The 25,746-nt window shown below is 33.5% G+C and overlaps 1 protein-coding gene across 3 annotated transcripts in view; it reads right to left on the bottom strand.

Annotated features, from left to right (window-relative positions):
• LOC122162186 (fibroblast activation protein alpha) overlaps positions 1 to 25,746 on the bottom strand; it is a 38,082-nt gene that overhangs the window by 4,585 nt on the left and 7,751 nt on the right. For 2 of the 3 annotated variants that reach the window (XM_042822320.1, XM_042822318.1), the window contains exons 3-23: positions 24,794 to 24,889; positions 22,743 to 22,837; positions 22,530 to 22,604; positions 22,294 to 22,346; positions 21,090 to 21,162; positions 20,101 to 20,221; positions 17,965 to 18,119; positions 16,956 to 17,059; positions 16,497 to 16,632; positions 13,876 to 13,920; positions 12,550 to 12,654; positions 12,389 to 12,459; positions 11,699 to 11,752; positions 11,260 to 11,384; positions 9,900 to 9,947; positions 8,380 to 8,478; positions 7,576 to 7,645; positions 6,278 to 6,472; positions 4,240 to 4,294; positions 3,453 to 3,552; positions 395 to 459 (exon numbers count right to left, since the gene is read on the bottom strand). In XM_042822320.1, coding sequence (XP_042678254.1) covers positions 395 to 459; positions 3,453 to 3,552; positions 4,240 to 4,294; positions 6,278 to 6,472; positions 7,576 to 7,645; positions 8,380 to 8,478; positions 9,900 to 9,947; positions 11,260 to 11,384; positions 11,699 to 11,752; positions 12,389 to 12,459; positions 12,550 to 12,654; positions 13,876 to 13,920; positions 16,497 to 16,632; positions 16,956 to 17,059; positions 17,965 to 18,119; positions 20,101 to 20,221; positions 21,090 to 21,162; positions 22,294 to 22,346; positions 22,530 to 22,604; positions 22,743 to 22,837; positions 24,794 to 24,889 — 1,940 coding nt within the window. The remainder of the gene's footprint in view (positions 1 to 394; positions 460 to 3,452; positions 3,553 to 4,239; positions 4,295 to 6,277; positions 6,473 to 7,575; positions 7,646 to 8,379; positions 8,479 to 9,899; positions 9,948 to 11,259; positions 11,385 to 11,698; positions 11,753 to 12,388; positions 12,460 to 12,549; positions 12,655 to 13,875; positions 13,921 to 16,496; positions 16,633 to 16,955; positions 17,060 to 17,964; positions 18,120 to 20,100; positions 20,222 to 21,089; positions 21,163 to 22,293; positions 22,347 to 22,529; positions 22,605 to 22,742; positions 22,838 to 24,793; positions 24,890 to 25,746) is intronic. The other variant, XM_042822319.1, reaches the window with a different exon arrangement.

Genomic DNA, 25,746 nt, shown 5'->3' with positions numbered 1-25,746 from the left:
ATGCAATCTGTTCCTGCAGAGGAATGCGTTCTGACTTTTTAGTCTGAAGACATTATTATCAGACAACTAAACTGGCATAACATAGCGAATATTACTGACCAAAACCTAGTAAACACCAACATTTTAACCTCTATCACGTGTTCTTTCCTAAGTTAATGATTTGCAGTGTCAAAACAGACAGATTTGTCCAGTGAGAAAATAGGAATCCTACAATTTATCATACCTAAGATTGATCAATATAAAAACTGTGAGTAACTACAGAGATATGAATTTCAGAACAGCAGCTTTAGCTGCTACAAGGGTGCCATTATGCGAGCATTATATTTTCACTATTCTGCTTGTCTATGGAAATGTGAATCATGTTTAAGGCAAATGAAAAAGAAAGAATTCTCACCTTATAGTGCTCAAGATTATCGGACTCTACAGGAAGACCCATAAATCGTTCTGTGTAGATAGATGCTGTGATATTAAAGAAGAAAAAAGCAATAGATAAAGAATGCAGATTGTGCCTCCAGTGACGCATAGAAAATTGAACGATTATGTTAACTATATCTGTTCTGCTTGATTTCCTTATAACACAACAAATCTAAACATATTAAAAAATATGAAGGATAGTTAATACATGTCCTCCTAACAGTCCTTGCACAAACAGTGGTTTGATACTCATCTGCAGAAACAAGACTTTGTGGATACAATTACAAATACAATTAACTGATGCTACTTTATGCTACTGGTTTGAACTCCTGAAGTCAGTTGAGTGAGTCACATTGTTGAATAATTTCAGTGTGGTGGAAAGATAGTACAGACTACTGTCAGGAAAAAAAAGCCCAGAGAAGAATTTCAGCCTGGGATGCACATGAGTATTTACACTTAACATGGAAGAAAAGTTCTTTTTTCTTTTTCCTACTGGTCAGTATATTTATGGGGGAACATACAAATACTTGTGGGGGAACAGGAAAAGATAAAGACTTGCATTGAAAAAACATTATAATTATTTTTCAGTCTCTGTCCAGTTCCTTTGTCTAACTGCAATGAAGTTTGTTAATGGATTTGAAAATAAAAACAAGAACGAATAACTGAACAGTATGTAACACCAAGAAACCATTAGGAACAGCTTCCTTTGAGCTGCCTGTATGTTTGTAATTTAACTGAAAGCAGTTATGAAAATCTGTGTAAAACTGATGTAACAGCTGTCACTACAAGAACATTATTTATGACTACCATTGAAAGAGTTACTGGCAAATACCGAGTTGTCAAGCTGCAGTACTATGAGAATTTTATTTATTTTATGCAGACAAGGCTTTTTGATGATGAAAAGCTGGCATCTTTCTTTCACATAATAGAAGTGCTGGCCACTATAATTATTAAGAAATTGAGGTTAGAAAGAACCTCTGGATCCTCCTGTACATGCAGGGTCTTAAAGAGCTGGTTATTTGCAACTACATTAGCTATATCTAGATGGCTTCTGATTATCTTCAAGGTGGGAGACTCCACAAACACCCTGTGCAACCTGTGTCAGCGTTTTACCCATACAGTAGATATGTGTTTCCAGAGGAACCTCTTGTGTTTGACTTTGTGCCCACTGTCTCTTGCCTCGGCGTCACTGGAAAGAGTCTGTCTCTATCCTCTTTGCACCCTCCCTTCACATATTTATACACATTGATAACATTCCAAGTCTCCTTGTGCCTTCTTAAACCAAGAAGTCAGTCTCCCATAGATATTTTCTAATAAACTAAGTGTAGAAAAACCTAAGTAGCTCATCTTTTATCAAAATCCTTTATCATTCAATGAAAACAGAAAATGTGCAATATCTGTTGTCAACACAGTGTCAAACAACCATATTGGGCTTGAGTTTTCAATAAAATAAACTCTTTTTGAATGCCTGGCATTTCTACAGCATTTTGAGCCAAATTCTCCTCTCTCTTCTACCAGTATAGCTACAACAAGTCCACTGAGGTCAGCAAGAATATTGTTACAATGACTAAGTGGAAGATTCAGCTTGTCAATTACTGAAGAAAAAAAGAGAGAGATTGAGTAGTCACATATTTAATGTTTTAAATATACATTGTCCCTAAATGCAATTTGCCTTATAATTGTTCAGCTGCTATATTAACTGACAGAAAATGGAGGTGAGCAGGAAGTTTTTAGAAAAAAATTATGCTCCAAACTAATCTACACATCTAAATAAAGCAGTACTAAATTTATAAGCCAGTACATCCTCTGACATTACAACTCTTCTTGGAGTCTCAGATATGTAGCATCCTGTAGTTTTGCCCCTAACAGTTCACCAATATTAACGTGTTCTGTTTGCCAAAATTAATGACTAATGACTTTGTTCTGCTTCCTTTCTTCCTTTCTTTGGGAGTACCTCTGCCTGCCTAGATTTTCAAATGCGCTTTTAGAAAGACTCCTTAATAATCCCTTGAAAACTCAACTAAAGTGAGACTTTTGCAAAAATAGTGCTTAATGCCTGCATTCTAGAAATAATTTTGTGATCATGAGCGAAGATGTCTTCAAAAAACATTCATGCCAGGGAAAACATGAAGACTATGCTTCCTGTGTCATACAAATGTTTTCCCCTTTGTTTGCAAAACACCATAAATACAAGGAATGTCTGTTCTAGCAGTAAGGGAAGCAATCCTTTCCATTTAACCAAAATTTTTTCTCATAACCAAGACTTCTTAGCAAACGACCATATGCTAAGTAAATGTGTTCAAAGTGCTACATTTTCCTCACTGAAAACATGCATGGCATGATTCTTTTTTACACTAAGGTTCCTTTACGCCATGCCAAAAGCTAGCAGGTCTGCAAGTATGAGTATGCATCTGCTTTATTCGCACAGTACGGCCCTCAGATTATACTCCTAGAGATTCTTCAAAACAGTTTGGAGTCTTAGTCAGTAAACGCTAAGAAAAATATGGCTTATAACACAAAAGCAGGGGTGTGGCTGAGAAAAATCTAAATAAAAATCAAAAATAGGAATTCAGACATAAATGTGTTCCTCTCTTCTTCTCTACTATTTGGAAATAGCCTTGCAATCATCACCGATAGTCATTCCTGACAGAGTTCATTTTCAGATGAAGTTGGAATGTACTGTGACTACAATACAGGTACAAAAACAGTTCAGCTGTTTCTGAACTCAGTGATACAATTTTAACAGGATTTTTTTCAGGAAGATCACTTTAGATTATGGTGGTTTACTGAGAGGGCTTTACACCCTAACACTTACAGATGTGCATTTGGAATTGTGACAAAATCGGTCTCAAACTGTCAATTGCAGTCTGTTATTTTCAGTAAGGAAAATGTTAAACTTAAAGTCTTAAGAGTTTAGTGTTTAGGTAATTGCTCTGCCTTTAGGTTTCATATTGCCATTCTCTTGCAATGAATTCATTTAGAAAGTCATTAAATGCCGCATCTCTTTCCAAGTCAGCTTTTATGACAAGTTTCCTTACCATAATATTCCCAGCTGGAAACAGGAGCCACAGCTATTCCACATTTAAATACTCCACTGCCAGATCCAAGTGCCAGAGAAGTTACATATCCACCATAGGACTGGGAAGAAATCAGAGATAGTTTAAAACTACTGTGAAGCACCATTTTGTTCTCCAGATCAAACTCGTATATTAATTTCAAACTAAGTATTTTGCTTTAAGTACACAGAGGATTTACATTTTTATTTTGAATGGATCTGATATAAATCTTCTGGAAAAGACAAACTGTAAAAAAATAAAATACAAGGTCTTTCTAAACGATAATCAGAAAAAAATGAACATATATAAAAAGTATTAGAAAGTGTTAATGAGTGGCTATCATAACAGTTCATTTTGTAAACTTGCCTGTTGCTGCTGGTTAATCAATATTGATTTACCTGGACAGTGAGAAGAGGTAGATAATGTGTCTGGCTTCCAATCCCTTTTGTCATTCCTTACAGTACTGTCCCTAATCCACAATACCCTTAGGCATTGTTTATCGTTGCTCTCCTGCAATTCTCTGTTACGCTGCAGACACTAAGCAGTATAGGAATCAGGGTTCCAGTAATGTTTGTGCATTCTTTAGCAAGATATAAACGATGAACAGTTGAGCCTAAAAAACTTAAAAATTTCTATAAGGGTGCTGTGTGGCTGCCCCTATAGTTATCTTAAGCCAACGCTTTTCTAGAGAGGAATAAGGAAGAACTATATGCAATTACATTACAGGATTATTTCCAGATAAATGAATATAAAAAGATAAACCACTTACCCAGCCCCATATTGCTATTCGTTTCTCATCAATAAAACCCATTTCTATGAATTTCCTGTGGAAAAAAAAAGATAGAAATAAATGTATTATTGCAAAACAAGAATGTTAATACTATACTGGATTAGCAAAAAATATTTTTCTCACTTTTTTCAAACATCATGCCAATTTCAGCAAATTGACAATCAACATAGCGTATCTGATTTCTACAAAGCATTGACTAACAGACATTTCAGAGGAAAGGAAAATTTTTTCTTCAATGAATAAAAATAGCAAAAATGAATAGTTTATTTGCATAATATTTTTTTGCTCCAGAGGATAAAATGAGGACTCTACACAACTATCATCTTGTTAAAAAAAAAAAAAAAAAAAAAAAGTTGTTTTCAATACCTAATGTCTACCTGGATATGATGCCCTCACTCTCCAAATTAAGCATCATACATTAAGGAAAATGTTGGGTCAAGACAGAAAGATACAATTGGGTTCAGATACATCCCAGGAGATGCATCAGCAGCTGTTAGCCTTATTTTACTAGGGCAAGCACAAATGACAGGCAATACCTAAAATATCCAATGCAGTCTGGGTGGAACCAAATTAGGTGAGCCAAAAAGTGATTCAGCTTTGTTACATTGCTGTCTTAACCCATGGGTTTCCTCCTATAGTAAAAGCCCCTCCAAGACCTTCCCACTAGAGTATATGATTGATTTTCTCTAAAAATCTTGCATCTTAAACCATGTGTTAGATCAGGAAGATGGAATGCAATGCATTTAACTGAATAAAAATTTAACCTAGGTGCTGACAGAAAGTTGGGAAGTGTGAAATCTGAGGTCATTTTTTCACAGCTTGTCTCAGCAAATTCTGCAACTGCAGAATCAGATTCCCTCTGTCTCTGGCATTTTATGTCCAAGTGGCAATTTGGACTAATTTCTCTCTCTTTAAACATGTTGTTGCTGCTAAAAGATTCAAGAAATACAATAAAATTATGTATTACATTGAAAAACTTAGCATAATAAACAGAAATTCTGTTTCACTTATCACTGAAAACAATAATTATGTGTTTATATCATTGAGGTGGAAAAGAAATTATCACAAAGCAGGAACAGACATCCTCCTCACATACATTTATGAATGCAGGCAGTGTTCTTAAGCAAGTAGAAAAGGCAGTGGGATCCTGGACTTTTATATCCAATTTCTAACTACTGTTTCTGCTGGGCCCATTAACCAGGGAAATATTAAATACCTGGAATTTTATCCATGCTCTGATAGGACAAATTCAAGATCAAAACAAAGAATAAATTTCTTATTTTTGTACTAACATTCTTATTCTCCTATTCTTGCAAGGTTCAAACTAAACAATTCTTTAAATGTTCAACAGTGCTACTGCATCTGTTAAGTTAACAGACACACTCGCTTTACAAAATCTCATCTTTCTCTCCCCTGCAAAATCTCTGCTCAAGGACTTGTTTCCCTTTAGGAACCTCTTAAGTATTTCTGTGCAGGGGTGTAAATTGTGGGGAACAGCTACTGGAGGAGCTCAGATACTTTCTGATTTTTATAAGTATTTTAAGATGGCTTGGAAAAGAAGTTACGAAAAAGCCAGAGTCAGGATTCAGTTTTTTTATGTTTGACTTTTAGCTAAAAACTATGGTCCACCACTGGCTAAAATCATGGGATCTTTAGCTAATTTCTATGATGGTTGAGGTAGATTTCCCTTACAGGGAAGACTTCAGAGTAGTGGAAAATACATTAGCTTACCTCTCACCACTGATGCTCATACTTCCTTAGGCCTCTGATGTTGCCCTTACAAAATGAAAGTGCTGAGATCCAAATACATATTTGGTAGTGGATGTAGTACACCACACAAAACCAAATTGACACCAAATACCTCACTAGTATTTTATTTCTACAAGTTTTACATTTATTTCCTGGAGACTTCAGCTTTCCAGAAGAAAGGTGCAGGAGTACACTTAATCTATCTTTTTTTCCACGTTTTTTGTAGTTGTGTAAGTATAACGATTTTATTGGGAGACATTCTACTTACTTCACTGCTGAGATTTGGTCCTCAACTTCATAGACTCCTAGTCTTCGATAAACTGCATGCAAAATCTTGTCACCTTGATAAGCTGTTCCTCTGCCATCTACTAAAGCAACAATAATTCCCTCTTTGCTTGCAAGATAGGTTATCCAGCTAATGCTAAATGTGTGTTTTACATTCTGACTGCATGGTCCTCCATACCTAGAAGGTAAGACATTTTCAACTCAGATTTACAAATGAATACCAGATACAGGATTATAGATAAGTATGACTTATATTTTCTCTACAAGTATTTTGCTAAATGACTGTGGTTTAGAGAGTTCAGTAGACAGAAACAGTACTATTAGCATTTTCATGTATTCATGTAATTTTACTTTCTAAAATTCATTTAAATCCTTAATGTCTTATGCCTAAGGCAAGTTCCATTTGTTTTAGCTGAGACGAAGGGGCATGACATCAGGTATCCATCCTAAGGGGAATCTTTGGAAGAGCTATGTTTCAATTTTTAATTACTTCCAAGTTCATTGGGTATAGAAATTAGGTGTGACAGCACTTTTTGATTCTTACCCCCCCGCCCCGTCCCCCCCATGATTTCATAGAGTCACCAAGGTTGGAAAACACCTACAAGATTATCCAGTCCAACTGTCCATCTATCACTAATTTGATCCTCACACGTATTACGCATTAACAAAGAAAAAACAACAGAAGTCTTAAGCTTTTTGGTCATTACTAGACCTCTGAATATCATGTACAGTAGGAACTATTGGCTGAACACACCCCACATAGCTGAGCAGTATATAGAAACACTATTTACGACAATGATCTAACACAAGTTATCATGTGACCTCTAGGACATAATTCACTTCATCTTCTGCTCTAAATCTCAGCCAAACATATTTAGCTTTGTTGGACCTTTGGATCGTCAAAGGATTAGGGCTTTATTTGCCCGCTTGTAAGAAAAGCTCTTATATGTTCCATATCAACAAATCTGAAATCAATACATTCAAATTGCTTCAGGATAAATAGAAGCGGCAACTGAACTAGGAAATCCAAGCAATAAATGATGTGCCTTTATTCCTTTTCTTTCGCTAAGGAACTAACCCTTGCTATGATAAGAAAACCTCATTGATTCCCCTTAAGTTGAATTTCTACACCAGAAATATATTAAACAAACAAACAAAATAAAAACAAAATAGTTTTTCTTTTGCATTACAAAATACTGCAAACATCTTAGATTTCCCTAAATTATAATGAGTATTTTTATGACAGAACAGTAAAATTGAAAGAAATAAATTCTTACATACACTTGAATAAGCAGTGGGTACTTCTTGGATCTATCAAATTGTGGAGGTATAAGCATTTTGTACCACAAAGCTAGAAGAGACATATCAAAGTTATATCACTAATTGTTACAATGATTTCTCTAAGCACAATCCGGTTCGATGAAATAGTAATGAAATAGTAATAGAAAATGAATCAGCACAAATTACAGAGTGCATAAAAGGTAAACCACAAAATTCATACAAGTAATTGTTTATGTTGAACTGTTTAAAAATAATTTTGAAAAAAAAAGTGCCCATTTTTGTTATTTAAATTATGTTATGTATAAAGTTATGACTTTAACTAGGTTTCTGGTTTTCCTGGTGTCTAAAAATACACAACTAGGAGCATAACTGTTACTAAGATTTTGAGAAATGAGTTTTGGAAACATTACAATGATTCACTACAATGGAATATTATTTGTAAATTTACTAAGGAAAACAACAGTGTATGCAAGTCAATATAACATATAAATGGCAGTTTATGTTTCATTTTTTATTACCACCATATTATTATGTTTTTATGTGATATTTAAACACTACAGCAATATTGCTAATTTTTTTTTTAATTGCATCATGAAGAAGAAATGTGTTTTAAATTTTGTTTTATTTATGTATACACTGAGGAACAGACAGGTCACTGTCACAAAAGGCAGAATGATGGTCAGATTTCCAATCTAACATGCTAACAAGTTTGATCTACAAAAAGATTATACTTATTATAACAAAATGAAGGCATAATAAAAAAGTTAGGAATAAAAAATATAAACAAAAATGTATAATTCTTACTTATACCATCCACTTCAAGTTTATTAATTTCTTCTTTTGGCAGTATGATCTCTTGCAAAGCAGACTGCAATTCCTGATTGTCTTCTAATATTCTGAGCTCTAAGGAAAATAATTGTCCAAATTATTAATTAGCTTATTTGTTAATTTCTCTTTGTTAAATAAGATACGTTTTGTATTATTTGAACAATAAGAAAATCTGTGACAGTTTACAAGCAGAATAACGAAATCTGCTTAGTTCAATTTGGGTTTGATCAAATAGCTAAATAAAAGCAAGGCACAGGGTTGCAGTGCACAAATATTCCTTAATTTTTTATAGGATACATATTTTGCAATGCAAATAATTTCACACACTAGCTGTGAATAATAGAGTTCTGGATGTTAGCTGATCCTCGTTCCATCCTTCCTTTCTAACCTGAAAGCTGCCCTTTACTACAAATTAATTGTAATCATGCTGAAGGGAGCTTCCAGATTAGCCCATGTCAATTTAACAATATTTTTCTGCTAAAATTCACGGGTGATAAACTTTCAAAATGCTGCCAACCAAAATCAAAGTGATCTACAATGATTCTTTCACAGCTTGCAATCCAATCCACAACAATTTGTTTTGCACTACAAAAGAGACTACAAAAGCAGAGAGCTTAAGTAAGATTAATACACAAAAGGAAACAAAAGGTCAAAGAAGAGCCTAAGAGTGAGGAACCAGTGGTAAACATCCTTTAAATGAAACTGTTCTCTCCTGCAGAGAGGTTGAGAAATGCATAACTATGGCTAGGAACTTTGCTGCCTTTCATGCAATTCCAATTTTCATAAGGAAGAGAGATATTATGGGCTCTTGGTAAACAAGACTGGGGAGGGGAGGGGAGGAGAGTGGAGGGAAAAGGAGGGAACTAGTAGTTGGGGAGGTCAGAATATTTCTTGCTGGAGTTTCAGTTCTGTATAGATAATTACATCTCCTCTGAAACAGTTATTTGAATGGATATTTTTCACAATTCTTCTGCAAAAACTTTCACTCTTCCCTAGTATCTGCTAATGGCTGAAGACCACCCAAATTCTAATTAGTACAGTACAGTATCCCAAAGTATGAACTCTAAGTACTACACTGAAGCCTATTGCATAGGCTTCTGGTAGAACTGCTTCATGAAAAAAAAATCAGAAAATCTTGAGCTATAAAAACATATAGTTTTGAAGTCAGAACAAAGTATTCTACAAAGTTTGACTTAAAATTTGATAGACAAAGAGATGCCTATATTGATTTCATCTATAACATATGAACAGATAAAAGAATGTCATAAATTTCTTACGGTCAGAAATGAAAATAAATACATCACTGTATTCTTGAGTGTTAGGATTTTGCTAATTAATAAAATTAGAAAGACAGTAGATATTTTTATAACACTTATACAATATGAGAGGCTTTTTGGTCACAATCCTAAGTGCTACATTAGAGGATCTGAACAGAATGTGAATATCAATAAGAAATACAATTAATTGTCTAGAAATAGGCAGAGTATTTTCAGTACCTCTATCATTCTCATTCTCAAAAAGAGTAGAAATAGGAATCCCAGGACCTGTCATAATAATGAAAGGAGATCATTTGTAGTTTGAAGCCAGAATTTGGTGATAAAGTACAGATTACATTACTGTTGGTAACTGTCAGGAATTAAAGAGCTGAATACAATCAATACTGTATTAAATCTCATCTGTTGAACAGAATTCTAGTTTTTACTGCACAAAATACATAAGGTAACGTGTGTAGACATACATAATACACCGGTATTGCTTCACATACTATATACATAGATATATATATATATATATTTATATATATATTATATATTATATATATATATATTATATATATATTTTATATATATTTATATATATATAACATATATATAACATAATAGAAGTATATATATATTACATACATATAACATAATAGAAGTAACTTCGAATCTATTGGCAAACTTTTCCTCCATAGAGATGAAGTGACATCTAGTTAATACCTGAGATGCGATTACATAAGGTGACTGTGGAACTAACATTGTGAATCATTCTTTTGAGAACATCACATTATATTTGTGAAGGTGACTGGCTTTCATATGGTGATGACCTTACAGACTGTTTTGTGGAAGAATGATTGAAAGGTATTGTTATTAGCCACATTTGGTCTTCTGCTTAACACAGGTCCTAAAAACTGTTCAGCTAATCATTGAGAGAAGAACAGTAAACATTATATAACGAATGCAAAAGGAAAATCTTGGATAGTTTTTCCCCTGCTTTTTTTAGGCTGTAACTTCACTGTACTTTGATTAAGATGGATGAACTAATTACTCATGCTTCTGTGTTATTAGTGGTTTCAATAATCACACATTTTTATGAATTGAATTTTTATTTATTTTATTTATACTTTCTCTTACTAAAAAAATGTTTTCAAGTAGCAAGTATCCAGCATTTTTTGTAGCTGATAGATTTTGATCATTTCAATTGGGGAACACACTGTAATGGTTTCTCAGAGCTACCTTTGATTATATACATAGGAAATCAATCTTTTTCAAAATCCTGCTCTTGTTACTGCAAGAATAATTTTGATGAGTCAACTTCAAAACTGTTTTGTGCCATAGAATATTTTCAAATATTTGTTTTTAATTCTATCAATCCAAAGCTTTTGAGGAAAAATTTATAAAAGTAAAAGATTTGTATTTTCTGAAAAAAAAAATCCAAGGTTTTTAAACATGGAAAAAATATAGAAAAAATTTTTGGTTACAGTGAAATTTCTATGATTCCTCACGACATTGTTTGCACTAACAGTTACTAACTATGGTTTTGATATATCTGACAGAAAAATTGGTTTTATGTTTATTCCCAGGCTATACATACCATAACAGATCAAGGCATAATACTTAGAGCGCTCACTGAACCTCGCTGTATAATACTGGCATCTCTCTTTCCGTAAATTGCAAGTAATGCATAGTTTTCTGATAGGCTTACTCCCAGTACTAATTCTAGGAGAAAAACAAAATACAACAATTATTAATTTTGCTACGACTAACTTTGTATGTGTCTGCCTCACATGCTGGAACAGCGTACATGGAAAACAGTTCCTTTTAAAAATAAATGTTTTCCCTTTTTCTTATTTTTTTCCTATCAGCATATTTAAACTTTAGACGGTATTTCTTGATTCTCAGATATAAAAAGGCCATGTTTTAATTAAAACAGCTTGATAAATTGTACTTTAAACATTTTGAAACAGAATTCTGTTATCGAAAAATCCACACCCATCACCTAGTATCATTAATTCAACATTGATAACACTTACTTGTAAATATTTCTTCTTCCTGGATAGCCTTCAAATTCATTGCTTGAGTAGAAACTGTGAATTAATTTAAATGTTAATAAATAATCCATAAACTGATTATCTGTGAACCAGCATGAAGACAAAAAGATGACTTGGAAGTTAACTTACACTTTCTCAGATTGCTGCTCATGATGGAAGATTAAACTAAGCTTACATGCACTTCATCTTAGTAAATCTTTGCTCAAACTCTCATTGGTAATAAATACACCATATAAATAAGAGTTCTGTCTTAATTCTCAAAAGATAATCACCTCAATTGTGTAAGATACATCTAACTGTATGGTGAACCAAATGAGAGACCATATTTCAAATGCAATGAAATAAAACTGAAATAATTTCTATTTGTAGATAGGTTAATCAAATACTTAAAATTAAGCAATCCTAGATAAGACTCTCTTTAAATGGGTGACTGATAATAATCTGAAAGGTTGAGGGCTATTTGCAAAAAATCTACCAAAAATAAACCAAGTCTGCAAACCTGCACAATGCCTTTGCCTATGAATTTGTTGTGAATGCACTCAGTTGGATGCAATATATTAATAGGTAGTTATAACTTGATGAGTTGACAAATGGCTGGTATGTGTCAAATGAATAAGTATTACTTCTATTGACAAAATACTCATAACTTATACTCTTCTGAGTGGTACTTACATTGCATCATTTGTTACTCTAAAAATATAAATTGCCTCCCATTCTCCACTTGTAATTTGGATTGCATTCTCCTGTGTGGCAAAATATATAAGTCACTGAATACAGTAAAATTATTTCATAAATTCAGGGTATATTAAGGTAGAAAACTTTAATTGACTTACCACAGAACCGTTGATGTAATGTATGTGCTTATAACCATTTTTGTCACTAAAAATTTTGTAGTATGAACTGCTGTCTGAGGTAAAATATGGTGCAGAAACAAAGAACTGAAACAAAATAACATGGTAGATGAGAGGAAAGAAAGAATGTCCAAGCTGTTTAACAGGTTATAGTCTAAAAACTAAAAATAACAGGACTCTATCAAAAGTTCAGGTGTAACAATTACCTTCAGAGAAATGTTCACCCATGATATGCACTCTTATTTAGTGAATTACAATTTATAATCTGTCATGTAAGTTTTTTTTTAAATTGGTAACACTAATACCTAAAGTTGCCCACAAATACAGGATCTTTACTTGCAGAATGGAATAATTTGTATACACCAAATGATCTGCAGTTACATTAGAATATTTAGAGGTGATTTAAAAAAAAAAAAAAAGTTTCTGAATGAAACTAATATTTGTAAACAGTGCCAGATTGGAATCCTACGAATCATAGAGTTTAGCTGATTCAATGAACAAAAATGACACAGAGTGAAATCAGTATCCAGTCTTTCCCATATTACTATACTAATGTTTAAGAACAGATTATTGCAGATAAAACCATTCAGATTTTACTTCCTTTCAACCCATCACTGCCTTACTTAGACTGTCAGCCAGTTACTGCAACTGTTTAATTTTCAAAATTATGAGGACAATGACTTGTAAAAACTTCAAACTGCACCAAACACTCCTGAGTGGATATGAATAATACTAACACAAACTCAATTAGAAACTGTGACCAAAAGTTAAATTATTCCTAAGTCAGCTTCTAATATCTCTAATCTTGGAAATCCCATAAAGGCTAAAGCAGGAATTTATGCTTGTGTACAATTTCACTAATTGTATTAAAAACCTGTCATTACAACCTCTACATAAGAGGTGAAAAAAGGAAAGGGGCCAATGGGCTACTCCATTTAGATGTGTAATTTTTACTCCAAAAAAAAAAAAAAAACTCTCTTAAAGGGAGGCATGCTGAAAATTGTAGCTCTTAGTTAAGTCAACTGCAGGATCTTTAGGCAGAGCATGTAATTCCCTATATTAAATTCTGTTAACTTTATCTGCCTGAGAGTAACATAAGAATTAACACATTTTTAATCTCACAAAGCTGGCAACCAACTACTGTGCCTCACAAAACATAAAACATCATAAACCATGTCTGTGTATTACTGTGTAATAGGTTTGAGGCAGTAGCATTGTGTGACTCCAAATAGTGCTTTGTCATTCAAAACATCACCATGAAGATGCAGAAGTTCCCATTAAATGAAAGCAGAGTACAAAAAAACCTACTCCGCCTGCCCATCCTGTTTGACTCTCCTCTATGTGCTGTTGATTCTGAAAAACAAAATCAAATGTACACTCTTAAAGAAGTTTGTACACTAATAAATAATCAGATCATGATTAGATTAACTTAAACTAGATTTAAAAGCTTCACCTAAAAAGTCTACCACCTCCTCTAAAAGAAAATTTTAGAATACTTGCTATGGTTATTTTCTTAGTCTGCAGTGCAATAGCAGAGGCGGCTGCATCTGCAGTCCCACTGAAGTAAGGTAACACGAGTATTTCTTTTTGAAACTATTTCATATCCACACAGTGTAAAATAACCTGAGCTAATATGGTACAGAGAAATCTGAGGCTCTCCACTTTTGTCACTCAGTCTAAGGGGCATTTAAAAGCCTGATTTTCATCACTTCTTAAAATCTCACAAAAGGTACTTACAAGAATTGAAGACTGATGAAAATAACACAGTTAGCAAAAACAGCCCAGATTATAAAATTTTGAGATGATGAATATAAATTAATCTAGTTTTAACTCCCCGTAACATTCTTGAATATGATTTTTATAAAGTGTTATGCTGAGTATAAGTGGATCAGTGCCTACTTCTTAGAGGTGCTTATACATGTGTGTGTTTTACTTACAAAGTTACAAAAAACATACTCAATGTTTTCCTACCATTTTTTTATTGAAGAGTCCTTTTATTAAAGAGATCTTGAAGAATGGAGCAAGTGATTCAACACTTGCATTCTATAAATGCATTTCTTTAGTTTCCTTGCAAGCTCTGCTTTATATTTTTTTCATTTAATAAAATATTTCTTCACAGAAAAAATTTAGTTCAGCAATTTTGCTTCTAAAGAATATGTTTTATATGTGTTGTTCTCAACAAAATCTTATTAACATTCAGAATTTTACTTTTTCCCTTCCAACCCTACACCCTGCAAACTGGCTTATTCAAGCGAACATTGTAGGTCCTTGCCCAATAGAATTCTGTTTAGTACTTTGCAAGGGCTCCAATGAGCCATTCATTTAGTAGATGTACTTTTTTCTTATTAAGATAAGAAAAAAGAGAAGTATTATTTTATATCTGCACCATAGATTTATTTGTCTTATTTATTTGTCTCTTGTCTGTTCAAATTAAGGTTCACATCCTGATTACATAATACGTAAAGAATATATTTAACTTTCCTCATATGAGTAGTTCCATGGCCTCTGTGGGATTTTTCTGTTATTAAAGCATTTGCAGAATTTAGAGACTTGGCATATTTATAGTAAACCCCAGTTTTACAAACACATATTTACATGCCTAGCTTTAACTCACAGAAATAATTCCACTGAAGTCATAGTTGTTTCTCTGGTTTATTCACAACAAAAAGAACTTGAACACATGAATACTTTTGATGAATCAGCTTTAGGAACATCCTGTGGATTATATTTTGTTATTAATTTCAAGTAAATAAAGCCTAGTACATTTATTGTACATTAGTCTCAATTTAATCTGAAATCAACAAGAAAACTACTTTTGCTGATGTAAACGCACAGAGATACACTTCCTAACAGCAAATAGAGCTAATGCAGCACTCCCATCTGTTCACACTCCTCCAATTGGCCATTTGTGCAAACTTTAATGTGATAAAAGCATTGTATCACTGTATAAATATAGAATTATAGAAACGTCAGTAGTGATTCCATAAATAAAGTTTCATGGAGAAATGCAATTAAACAAGGATCATGAACACAGTCCTGCAAGATATTAATTGTTCTGGTCTGGTTCCAGCAAAGCAATTAAACACATGCTAAATTTTAAACACATAGATAGTCCTACTGACACAAATTAAACTGGTTACTTGCTTTAAGTTGTTTGGTGAATTGTGCTAAAATTCTAGATTTCTTTATTTATTTTTTATACTCTTTAATACTATGTTTTAACAATTATTAAAATGCGAATGATTTTGAGGTGAGATATAGATTCAGCATTAATGTACTCGTATACAGGAGCAATATCTTAAGAAAGACATCAAATACTGCCATAAATATATATTTTGTCCTGATGAACTCTAGTTATTTCTCTGTGGAATCAATAAAAGCTTTGAAAGAACAGGAGCTCAGCTTCCTTTCAAATTTTGAACTATTGTTTTATTATAGAGGAATAAGTATTTTCAACTTGGAAAGGCTATGTCAACAAACCATAAGCCTATAACATACAAGTTATACAGAAGATTATAATCAAGTATGCTATATGATTCCACTTTTGAAAATGAAGAGGCAAGAAGGAACTGAGCAACAATTTTGAAAGCTAGTCAATACACTCTTGTTATTTTTATTGCTTTGATTGTTACTTGAACCTCACTAAAAATATATTTTTGGTGATTTTTCTGCTGTTGCCATCAGAATTTTTTCATTCTTCCTTCAAACAGCATTTACAATATTGAAGAGGTTATCTTTATTAGCTGAAAGATGAATGTGATCAAACACTGGAAAATAAAATTACTTTCCTAAAGTCATTGAAATATTAAATATACTTTTTGAGTAAATCAGAGCAATTTGTGCACAATGAGTAGATGTTAAAATAGGACAATTCAACAGAAAGTAGCACACGCTAATTCCAGCAACATATATATTTCCAACTTTATTACCTCTGGACAGACCCAAGTATTTGAATTTTCTTTGAAGTCACAAATAGCTAAGACTGAAAAATTCTGGATTCTCTTTAGCCACTGCACACCAACTCGATTATCTGTTACCCAAGTAAGCCAAGTAAAATAATGATCACTAAAAAAATAAATGGAAGAGAAAGAATGATTATTAAAGAGCAGGAACACAGAAAAATTGCTACAGGCTGTAAACCCCATTTTGCTCTGTGGAAGACAACAGCAAATCTTCCATTCTATTAGGAATTTTTTTTGTTCTTTGTAACAATATATCATATGAGCACACATAATAAATGTATACGTATATATTTATCTTCTGATGCATCTGTGAGATTAATATGGCACTCTACTGTTAACAAAACAATTCAGAGTTTCAAGCATATAAAACAAGCAGACAAAAAGTTTTTTTAAATACTCTGATGACATATTTTGAGGGCACAATACCTTGATGTGATCACTGCAGGAACTGGAACCTCTTTAGGACCAAATGCTTCAATGTTAATAGTGTCTACAATAAACACTTTAACAGTAGGATTTTTAGCACCAGCCTTCAAAAAAAATGTATGAGGTTATTCAAATGTAGATAAAATTCAGATCTAGGAAAATGACAATCGCTTTTGTGGGATAGAAAATAGGATACAAAATATTTATTCAGTTGAGTACCACATTGCAAATGTGATCTTATAAGATCTTGTATGTGACCCTACAGAAGTAGTTATTTAATTTTGCTCCATTATATAAATAAAGAAGAAAACCTTTTGAACAGTCCAATTCTGTGCCTTTCTGTACTAAAACGTAAAGCTTAATGTGAACCAGAGTTGTATTTGCAGTGTGGATCTCTGCAGTACACCCTACATTTTGCAACAAAACTTGGCTGACAAATGAGACCTTGTTAAAACACATTAACATGATCGCTTGTAGTCATACAAAGATGATGAATCATAGAGTTTGTACATGGTGAAAAAGGCAAAACCAAGAGGTTCTTGCCTTAAGTTTGGCACTAAAAAACTGGTACAATCCCAAGCCCTTGAGAACAAAGCACACTACGAAGCCTGCAAATAAACTGAATCTGTCATACCTTTTATTTCACAAAAAAAATTAAAAAAATGTCTCCTAGTTTACATACCGTATTGGAAAATAACAACTCCACAGTTAATACATCACAGAAAGTAAACTGAATTGAAAAAAAGGCTTGACCATGCAAACATGCTCTTTCCTATATACCTTTTACTTACATGAGGAATTCTGTTTATTTCACTAACACTATTTAATATGTACAGTTTTGAGTGTGCCTATATCTTTTTATAATTTGGCTTACGTTTGCTTTCATTCATTAATTTAGGCCACAATGCATTTAAGCACTGTAATACAAACATTTTTTAAGCACAACTAATTTTATAGTTATTGTAACATATTTCTCAACAGAAAGTAAGTCAAAGAATGATAAACATACCTTGGGATATGGGATAATTATTTTTCTTGGGTACTGTTCCTCACCAAAATATGAATATTCAATTACTGGTATGTCAGAATCATTAAATTGTACGTATGCCAAGTATTTTCCACTTGGAGACCACCACAATGCATATTTTGTCGCTAGCATTTCCTCTGAGAAAAAAGAAATTGTTTGTAATAGTTTCTGAGTGCAATTAATCTATTTTTTAATCTATTTTATCATTTTACTCTTACCAGCCTAAACATGCAAAAAGAGTTATACTAGATAGATAACAAGATGTACATCAAACCTATTGCTATACATCTCATATGTGAAAGGCCTTGAGAACTCCCAAAACATGTACAAACTGCATTTAACTCACTTGGATTATTCAAGTGCACAAGTTTATTATTTTATGCATTGAAGTGCCAAATAATCAACCAACCTTTAAATTTTCCCTAAAGCTTAATTCTCAACCATTACCTACATAGTAGAATGAGGATAACAATTTGTAAAGTTCTGACATAGTTTCGGTAACTAAATACTCAGGATTTTGCTTACACAGAATGAATGCAAAATGCAGTCATTGGCAGGTAATGTATATCTAGCCATAGAGATAGATATAGATTCTAAGATAGATAGATTATTCTTAATGATAGTATTACCTTATTTTTTTTTTTTTTAAAAAAAGCTGCAGCATACATTTCCAAGTTCTGCTGTTTTGGCAGATTCCACTGATATACATTTTCTTAAAAGCTTTGAAGAATCCATCTTACCCCTTCTCCAGCTTATTTTTCCCCCAGATTATAAATTTCATTGCCAAAACATACATCTGCAAAGTACCACTGTATATAAATTTCCACCTCTCTCCTTCTCTATAGCTCTGATTCTTCTCCTGTCCAAAACAAGATCTAATTCTATTTCTCTGCCAATGTCTCACACTACCCTCTGGATGTAAACAATGCCTGTGACTCTGTAACTCTTCTCTGGTAAGCCTCTCTAATTCTCCCTTTTTTAAAGCATTGAACAAATCATGCTTCTCCTGCCTATAAAGCCCTTCACAGCTTGCTTGTACCCCAGCACTCCTCTCTCACTGATTGTGAAAAGATTAACTTTGCCTTCTAATCCATTTGTGATGCCAATTTCCATCTCTTACTTTCTATCCATCCTTCACTAAACGTGGCAGGGAGTGTGACCACTGAGGATAAGGAAAAGGCTTAGGTTCTCAAAGCCTTATTTACATCTATCTTTAAAAGTTGGACTAGTTATTCTTGGGGTACCCTGTGCACTGACCTGGAAGTCTTGGATGGGGAGAAGAATAAACCCCCTGTCCTTCAGGTGGAAACTGTTAGAGACTTAATACTTCACCTGGACTGCTACGAGTCCATGGGGCTGGATAGCATCTACCCAAGGGTGCTGAGGGAGCTGATAGAAATGATAGCCAAGCCGCTTTCCATCATCTATCAGAGTTCCTAGGCAACAAGTTAGGTCCCAGAGGACTGAAAGCTTGCCAAGATGACTCCCAACTACATGACAAATCGCAAAGAGGATCCAGGGAACTACAGGCCTGTCAGCCTGACCTTGGTCCCAGGAAAGGTTACTGTGAGACATGGTTTAGTGGGAAATATTTGTGACAGGTTAACAGTTGGACCAGTATTTTCCAACCTTGGTGATTCTATGATCCTATGATTCCATACTTTCAGTAATATTCTTCACTATTTTATCCAATTCGCCTTGGAATTTTGCCTTGGATTTGCCTTGGAAGCGCATGAGCAGTGCTCAGATGTACAAAGATGGCACGGTTAACAACAACACATGATATAGAAAGGGACTAGCTATATTATGTGAAAGAAAAATTATTCTCGTTTGAATTTGCCACCTTCACATTTGAATGCCCCCTGGCCCCTTACTAAAAGACATTAAAAAGTACGTAGTGATTAGTATACATCACTTAAAACAGTTTCAATAAATGTGACTCCTTTCTCATTCTCTCTCTCCAGAATAACAAGTACTTACTGGTTCCAAGAAATCCTTATATGGAATAAATAAAGTAATTCTTAGGGCTCTAAAACCATTTAATCAATGATTTAGAATGGATTGTGAGAATTTAGTAATGTAGATTTCACATGTTGTTGCCCTTCAAGATTTACTTACCTTCATAGACCCAATCAGGTATCCCATTAAATATTTCATTTTCTTTTCCATCACTAGTTAGCTGAATTGGTGCCTCTCTTGGACTTTGTTTCAAATAGATATTATTTTGGTAAACATATGCCTAAAGATAAGAAATTTTTTATGAGTACATGCATCAAAAAGAGGGGTTGTCAGATTTTTTGCACTCAATGAATATAAAACAAGAATTTTTTTTTTTTTTTAATAACTGCATTAAAACCTTTGCAAATACTGCAAGAACTTCTGTAAATAAATTTTATTTGATAGGACGAATTCTACATTCAACTATGACTCTCCAATGAAATATAGGACTCTCCTATATAAAAATATATACATATACATATATATACATATACATATATATATTTTCCATTTGAATTGCTATTTCTTGTGAGTTTTCTGAAATTAGTATGATGCTTAAAGTATATTTTCTTGCATCAATATTCCAAGAATGAAATTTGTAAACTTTCTACTATAGTCAACAGGTCCATAAGAATTAGTAAGAAATAAAATAATTTGAACTATTAAATAAATAATAATAATAATAATAATAACAACAATAACAACAACAACAATAGAGATTTTTAAATAAAATTTGAGACCACATTTTAAATATGAGATCTTTAAATCTCCATATTAAATTCATATGTTATATGGACATTCATATGTTATATAGACAAACTAATTGTTTTTCAGGCCCTGAAAACTGTATTTAATCCTTTACACAGTTACTTTGTCGATGCTTAATACAAAACTGACTAGCTAAGTAAAATACATACTGCCATTAAGAATGCAGATTCTTACATTAAAAAGAGTGAAGTTAAAATTTGACAAATGAAAAACTGTTTGATTTTTTTAAATCATTCTTGTTCATAAGTAAGTTTGATACAAATAGGCTTGTCAAAATATGGCGTAATGAAACAATAACCAAAGGCAAATAAAAATCTTCTAGCCTTCTTATATTTACTGACCAATTTGTGTCCAACGGGTGACCAGGATATATACTGAATTTTATGTGGAAGCTGATTTTCTGTTACAAAACCACTAAAAAAGGGAAAGAGGTTGAAATGGCTTTATGTTAACAGTACAAATGCATCATTACACTGTACATTCATATAAAACTCTTGAAGGGCTATATTTTTGTTTCATAAACAAAGCAAAATTAATGCAGGCAGTGAGGCATGCAACAGTGTAATTGTGTGCACAATGTGTAACTGAGTGCTGGTGCAGCTCAAGCCTTTGAAAATATACTCAGCGTTCTAAGAAGGCAGTCTTATCCCTTTCTAAAAACTGCACGAGCATTTGCAGGCATTTCCTCAATCTGCTATTTGCATTGTAGTTTCAGCAAGCCTCAACAATAAAGGAGATAAGAACTCAGTGATCACATTGTATTTCCCAGGTTATAACATGCAGAAGCAAGTTGAACAGCAGAGTTTGAGCATCTAGTAAGGATCCACAGAGCCACATGCAGTAACTCTCTACTCACTGAAGCTAGTAGTAATTCTGTCACCTTGAGCCAAGAGTTTTCCAAGAATGTAGCTTAGTGCAGTCCCTGCTCAGAACTAAGAAGCTTTTAGTCATTCTGTGACTTCTGGCATAAAAACATGAGTGGGAAAGCAGATGGCCTTTAGTAGAAAGCAAAAGAAGAATGGTCTGGGGAAGACCTTGGGAAAGAGACCAAATGCAATGGCAGGAGCTGAAAGTTTCTGGGGAACCCAAGACTTTACAAGATCACTGAAGGACATGTGAGATTTTTAGGAAAGCTGAAGATTGAATTAATAAAAAAATTGATGAATTAAGAAAAAAGAAAGGGAAGGAGACATCTGGTGTGATACTGAAGTGGACTAAAGCAGCCATAAAGGGTGGGATAAAACTATGCAATGAAAAAAAAAGAAGGCGAGAATCTTGAGCAGTCGAAGTTTTAGGGTGTGAAGTATAAAGCAATCCACATATTTGGATGAGTAGATGAATGGACTGTAGAATTTTCTCAGAGGCAAGAAATCTTTTGATTTTTCAGAAATAATAGATAACAATAATCAAGTAAACAAGTGACAGTTTCAAGTAAAAGCCAAGCAGCAGATAGTCACATTGCTATAGAATTTTTCAATGAAATGCTTGCAAGTATATTTTTACAGAGCATCACCATAGCTCTTCGTAAAAAAAACCACGCCTTACCCATATATAAGATCATAAATGTGGTATGATGCAGTATAAGAATATCTCCACAGCTGCAAAAATTAAGCAAGAAAAAAAAATTAAATTGGAAAAAAAGATGAATTAAGTAAAAATCATCAGATGGCTTTCACAGCCTTTCACTTTACTCAAGAAAAGACTGAAAAAAATTCATGCATAGTAACCACACATACTGAATGAAATCAAACATTTCATTAAGCAACATATAAAATAATTACCTTTGAATAGTTGCTCTCCAAAGCTATGAAGTATTTGTCTGATGACATCACATAATTTGAAGCATTAACTTGTTTCTGAAAGGTTAAGATGTGTATTAGATTCTAGCAAACACTATGAATTGATTTGTCAAGTTTTAATCTGATTACTTTTAAAGAGATACTTAGAGCACAACTGCATTTTACTGCCTTTTTATTAGTTGAAAAGATACATACCATTGTGCTGTTGGTCATAATGGTAGTTACATAGTTCATATCAACATTGAAAAGAATAATATCATCTTCTGGATTCTGGTGAAGATATTCACTATCTTAAAAAAACAAGATAAATGGGCTGTTACCTCACAAAGAAGATGAAATAGAACAGACCTGTTTACCAAATTATTCACTACCCTTGTCAGTAAGTAGATTTTGAGCAAGTCTCTTTAAGTATCTACAAACGCACAGAGGAGAAGTTTTCTACTAATGATGCCAAGTTTTAACAGTTGAAGAAGGTTTCTTAATTATGTTCTCAAGATCATATATTGCATGCAGAATCAGCAAGTTAGCTTCATTATAAAATGCCAGATTTTATTCTCAATAGTACATGATCAAGAATACTAGGGACAGATCCATCATATCCCAGCATCACAATATAAAAGCTATTATGAAAACGTTCAACATCCTTGCTTATAATTTTACCAGAATATTCTCATTTTTATAGATTTTAGATGTAATAGCAGTACCATGTAACTGTCAGTATGTAAATAACTTACTCTCACTCACACTGCATTGCAATGATCCTACATAATGAAGGTGAGTGGCCTTCAATGAGAACTGAATTTAATCCTACCTGTGCTCAAGACATGAGCCACAGTTTGGTAGGATCTGAAGATGAGAATTTTAGTTTCACATCATAATTCTCATTGCTATAAATAGAGATAAGGAATTGCATGCTGGATGTAGCTTAAGAGAGAGAGAGACTAACAATTTAAAAGCAGTCTGAAACATTGTATAAGGTTTTCATTAGGGAGGAAACTAGATCACTCTTGGACATTTAGCAAATGCTTACGTGATTTGAGTAAAAGCATTTGTGGTTATCTCAGGTCCCTTATAAAAAGTTATTCAATTTCAACTCCCTGCTTCAGAAGAAAAGTAGGCATATGGAATGCTGTAGGCATGACTATCTATGGAATTTATGGCATGACTTTTGTGTGAGTTTTGTGACTGTTAAGACGAAAGATAAGCCTAAGTGAGGAAGTTATAAAGAGAGAATGTGAATATCAGGTTTAGGTGGTATACTGCCTACATACTTCAGACATTCATACAGAATTCTAACAAATGGTGACCTAATTTTTAAATCACATAAGTCATGTCTACATTCTTCAAATTGCTAACTGTGAAACTAAAACTGCTGCTAGCAACGTCCTGGAGGGCTTCAGTTCAGTTCTAAAATTGTGGGTTTAAACTAACTTGATAAGACTCCATGTAAATGGGACTTTGGTTTTGTTTTTTTTTGTTTTTTTTTTTTTTTTTTTTTTTTTTGCTTCTACTGATAAAATAATAACTGCTTGAGGCAATGCACAGATATGAGTGGTAGTACTGCAAGTACTAGAATGTAATCCAACCTACCTAAAACCTTCTGGTGCTGCTGCAGTTCAGTGATAACAAGAGTAGTATTTTGGACACACATTGACACATACATCAGCAGCAACTAACTTTGTGTCTTTATCTCCTGTGTTAAGGAACTTGATTAGAAACTCATCCTTACTTCCTATGCATTGCTTTGGAACTCAAAATTTTAGCAGTGTTTGTATTTCCATATGTAAGAGATAAGAACAGGTTGGCTTCCTGCAGCACTAAGTAATATTGGAAACAAAAACAGGGCCTGCAATACAGGCTACCTCAATTATAATTAATAGCAAGTGAAGAAATGCTGTGACAAGCACAAAAAAGGGAAATTCCTTAAAACATGACTGACACATTGACAAATTTCTTTACTATGATGTATTGAGTATGACAGTAAAAGAAATACAGCAACAAATGGCTCTGTAAAACGATAGTTTATGCTTAACTCAAATATTTCTGTTGCAACATTGAGTACTAGGAATTTCTAGAATCCCTGACAGAAGTGTAAATTTAACCTTGAGTTTTGAGTAGTAAATTGTTGAATTTTATTTTTAGCATTTATTTGGAGTAAAGCTGGAAGAAAAGTATATTTCTTAGTATGTGTCAGAAAACACATACTAAAAATGCTTATGTACCTCAGAGAAAAAAAAATTACTTACCTGACACCCAGTACGGAAAATATGTTTTATACTGAAAATTTCCATTCAAGTAATCATCCAGTGTAAGAGCTCTAGGACCATCAGCTGTGGTGACAACTTAGAATGAGATAAAAACCTTCTGTTAAAGCAATGCTGTTACGTGAAACTTTTTTAAAAAATCGTTACTTAGTTAAATATTTCCTCTTATCTACACAGGCTGCTCTGAAAGCAATACCTCCTATTTTATTATGTTTCTGTCAGAGGTGAATGTTGGTGGGATGGCAGAAGAGACTGAACCTTCACACCAACATTCAATTACATGTTGTTGCAGTGGAGCAGGGGCAATCTGACACAGTAGCGCCTGACATGGAAGCTTGAATGAAGCAGAGGGGTGGAACTGAATTCCTCCATGCAGAAAAAATGGCATCCACTGACATTTATTGACACTCATTGAACATTTATGGAGACCCCACAGTGGATGTGAGCACGGTGAGGTGGTAGGTGATGCATTTCATCAGTGGTAACACCAACATGGTTCATTTCTGCTGGTGCAGATTTTCAGTGTTTTAGCTGAGAATTTGCTCTATCACATAGTGTTATTGTGCTCTTTTTTATCTGCTATAGTTTCCACAGAAACAAATAGGAGGCATTACCTTCTGACCAACTTACTGTTTTGGTTTAACCCAGTAGGTGGTTCAGCACCACAGAATCATTTGCTCACTCCCCCCTGTCAGTGAGATGAGGGAGAAAATGAAGAAAAAAACAAACAAACAACAATGTAGAACTCATATGTTTAGAGAAAACTATTTACCAAGATAGATAAAAGGAAAATAGTCCTGACTATATGTATGTGTATATGTATATATAAAGTTGGATGCACAAGGAATTGCTCATCAGCCCATAGCCAATGCTCAGCTAGCCCATCAAACAGCAGAAGAGTGAGACGCACTCCCATCTCCTTCAGAACTCTTTTC

The sequence above is a fragment of the Centrocercus urophasianus genome, unplaced genomic scaffold, assembly GCF_019232065.1.
Source record: "Centrocercus urophasianus isolate 14NV4802_14NV808 unplaced genomic scaffold, USGS_Curo_1.0 seq_20, whole genome shotgun sequence".
NCBI classification, from domain to species: Eukaryota; Metazoa; Chordata; class Aves; order Galliformes; family Phasianidae; genus Centrocercus; species Centrocercus urophasianus.
This window is presented reverse-complemented; position numbering and strand designations above follow the sequence as displayed.